This window comes from Mus caroli, chromosome 8 (genome assembly GCF_900094665.2).
Source record: "Mus caroli chromosome 8, CAROLI_EIJ_v1.1, whole genome shotgun sequence".
NCBI classification, from domain to species: domain Eukaryota; kingdom Metazoa; phylum Chordata; class Mammalia; order Rodentia; family Muridae; genus Mus; species Mus caroli.
In genome coordinates this window covers 114,998,869-115,002,276 of record NC_034577.1, presented here as the reverse complement: position 1 = coordinate 115,002,276, position 3,408 = coordinate 114,998,869, and the positions used below count along the sequence as shown (strand labels likewise).

Below are 3,408 nucleotides of genomic sequence, written 5' to 3'. Positions count from 1 at the left end.
ACACACACACACACACACATACACACAGACACACACACACACACACACACACACATATACAAACGAGAGACAGGCTGAGGATGACCTTGGAATCCTGATTCTCTTGCCAAATTTGGGGATTTTACAGGCTTGTATGGACATACCTGGCAGTACTCCACATTCTTTTTCAAAAAAAGATTTACTTAGGAGCTGGAGAGATGGCTCAGTGGTTAAGAGCACCGATTGCTCTTCTGGAGGTCCTGACTTCAAATCTCAGCAACCACATGGTGACTCACAACCATCTGTAATGGGATCTGATGCCCCCTTCTGGTGTGTCTGAAGACAGCTACAGTGTACTCACATATAATAAATAAACAAATCTTTTTTTTTTTAAAGATTTATTTATTTTATGTATGTGAGTACACTGTAGCTGTACTGATGGTTGTGAGCCATCATGTGGTTGCTGGGAATTTGAATTCAGGACCTCTCTGCTCCCTCTGGTCCAGCCTGCTTGCTCCGGCCTAAAGATTTATTTATTATTATATCTAAGTACACTGTAGCTGTCTTCAGACGCACCAGGTCTCATTACGGGTGGTTGTGAGCCACCATGTGGTTCCTGGGATTTGAACTCAAGACCTTCCAAAGAGCAGTCAGTGCTCTTAACCCCTGAGCCATCTCTCCAGCCCTGTCCTTCACATTCTTAGTGTAGTAGTTTAAAGCGTGCTAGATAACTAACTCTTTGACCTGCTTAACGTCTAGGAGTGCCTACAGTTTTCTAGAGCTTGGTGTGGTGGTACCCATATCATCTCAGTGCTTTTGAGGCAGAGCAGAAGGATCCCTGATGTTTATAGCCAGTCTCATCTATGTAGTGAGTACCAGGCCAGACAGAGCTACATGAGAGATCCTGTCTCAATAAATAAATAAAAAAACAAACCAACCCTAAAAACAGCAGTTTTCTCAAGCTGGTCCTAGATTGGATGCAAGTTAGCTGGTTACCATTTCTATCTAAACTTTTTTTTTTTAATATTTATTATGCACATAGTACACTGCAGCTGTCTTCAGACACACCAGAAGAGGGCATCAGATCCCATTACAGAGGGTAATGGTAGCCACCATGTGGTTGCTGGGATTTGAACTCAGAACCTCTGGAAGAGCAGTCAGTGCTCGTAACCACTGAGCCATCTCTCCAGCCCTCTATGTAAACTTCTACCTTTTAACAGATTATTTTTTGTTTTTTGTCATGTGTCTATGTGGGTCTGCATCCATGAGTGCAGTGATGCCCCCGGAGGCCAGAGGTATCAGAGCTTCTTGGGGCTAGAGTTATAGACAGTTGTGAGCCGCCTAGCTTGGGTTCTGGGAATTGAACTCGGGTCCTTTGCAAGAGCAAATGTAATTTTCTGTTGCTCAGCTTTGCTGTTGTTGGTAATGGGTGGCGATGTGACAGTTTATTCCTCGAAGCAAGCATTGATGCCATAGACTGGTGGGGCTTGACTCCTTACTTCAGGGAATCAGACTGGCAACATAAGACAGGGTCTCCTGTACCTCAGGCTGGCACTGAGATTTCCAAGGCTCTTGGTTCTGCCTCCCAAGTGCTGGGGTTACAGGTGTGCACCACCACACCTGAGAATAGAACCCAGGACTTCCTGTATGCTAGGTTGTGACGAGCTATATCCCCAGACTTTTAGTTAGATATTCTTAAAACTCAGCTCTAACCCACTTAGCTACTACCTTTATTTTTGACCTTTCTGTAGATTCATGAATCAGCACTTCGAGCCAAGAATAGAAGACAGGTGGAGAAAAGGAAGCTGGCTGCTCAGAGGCAGCGGGCTCACTCGGTGGATGTGGAAAAGAACCAGAGGGTAAAGCCAGCGTCTGCCGAGAACCCATGGCTGACAGAGTATATGCGGTGCTACTCAGCGAGGGCGTAGCCCCGGGGCCATCCTCTTTCGAGTGTTCACACAAGAAAAGGAAAACAAAAACTGACAACTGAGACCACACATGGGTGGAAGAAACCAACTGGTCCTGCAAGCCCCCCCCCCCCCAGGAAATTCCAAGAGATGGTTTTGCTCTCATGATGGTTGGTCACCTGCCTTAGTAGTGGGACAGACCATGGAAGCCATAGATGCTGGCTTGTTTATGAAGACAAGTCCCCAAGTCTTGATATTCTTGTAAGAGTTTTATTTTAAAGATTTTGATCTTTGGAGATACCCACACCGAGTGCCTTTAACCGGCTCTAGGCGCTTCCCACCCACCCCTCCTGTAGTCCAGTCAGAGCTGCTCTTTTTCATCAGCTCCACATTCCACAGCTGGCAGGGTGTCCTGTCCACTGTTCAGGACTCACCGTGCAGTTCACCATGCACGGAGCCAAGGAAGGCAGGCATGGAGATCCGGGCTGTTCTGAAAAGCCAGAGCTTTGGTGGCTGCGGACCGATTACACTTGATTTTGTTTCACCTCGTCTTCATGTAGATTGTGAGACTTCAGGATTTTCTGGCCAGAGCGAGGGTCACCTTTTCTCCCTAAGTCATCCCTTAGACGTTCATTTAATGCATAGTTTAATAGTTCTGGGACATTCCAGTGAGCGACATGCAGAGAGCATGTTCAGAGCAATGATGACATTTTTGACTCACTTTCCTTTAACTGCAGTTGGCTGCTTAAGTCTGACCGCCATTCCTCTCTTCTAAGAGAGATAGCGGATGAAGATATTGAGAAGTTGTAATCTGCAGTGACATTTAATGAACTGGGTTTGTTTGGCCTGTGGCGATGGGACCAGCAGACACCGTTAGTGTGTCCTAGCCTGCATTATGCTCTCCCTTTTACAGAACTTAATGACAGCTTTGTGCACAGTGCTGATGGTCTAGGTTGGAAACCTGACTGCTTGATCTCTGGCCCGATGATCTTTGCTGCCATACTGTGGGAGAATTTCGGGCAGGTGCTGGCCTGATGGTAATGTTCGTTCTTCCTTTAATAGGGAACCACTGTCAGGGTTTTAAGAAAGAAAGAGGCTTTAAAGAACATGTGTTTCCATGAGATGGGTGCCTTGGCCACCGTGCAGAAGACTCCAAGGATGAGCACCGTGTTCTTCCTGAGAGACGGGGAGCTCTTTTGCCTGCACCCACGCAGCGTCTGAGCCTGCTGGGTAAGACCCAGTGTTGGGTGTGTGGATGAGCATTCCCGTGATATTTTTACTTTGGGTTCTTGAGTATGATAATTTCTAGAACACAGACTGATTTCATTCCACGTGAGACTGTCACACGATGTCATCTGAAAACTATCAAGCTTTGAAAATGCACACTAAAGAATTTGTTTTTTTTTTTTAAAAAAACACTTTTAAAACATTTGCCTAGTTTTGTACAGTCCCCATCCGTGTACAGAGCCCTCCCTCTGAGGTGTATATTTAATTAAAGAGTAAGTTCTACATGTTGTCCAAA

At 45.8% G+C, this 3,408-nt stretch overlaps 1 protein-coding gene across 2 annotated transcripts in view; it reads left to right on the top strand.

Moving 5' to 3' along the window:
- The window catches only part of Ccsap (centriole, cilia and spindle associated protein), a 19,636-nt gene extending 16,228 nt beyond the window's left edge, over nucleotides 1-3,408 (top strand). The window contains exon 3 of one of the 2 annotated variants that reach the window (XM_029480265.1): nucleotides 1,731-3,408. In XM_029480265.1, the coding sequence (XP_029336125.1) occupies nucleotides 1,731-1,907 (177 nt within the window). In that variant the 3' untranslated portion in view covers nucleotides 1,908-3,408. The remainder of the gene's footprint in view (nucleotides 1-1,730) is intronic. The other variant, XM_021170605.1, reaches the window with a different exon arrangement.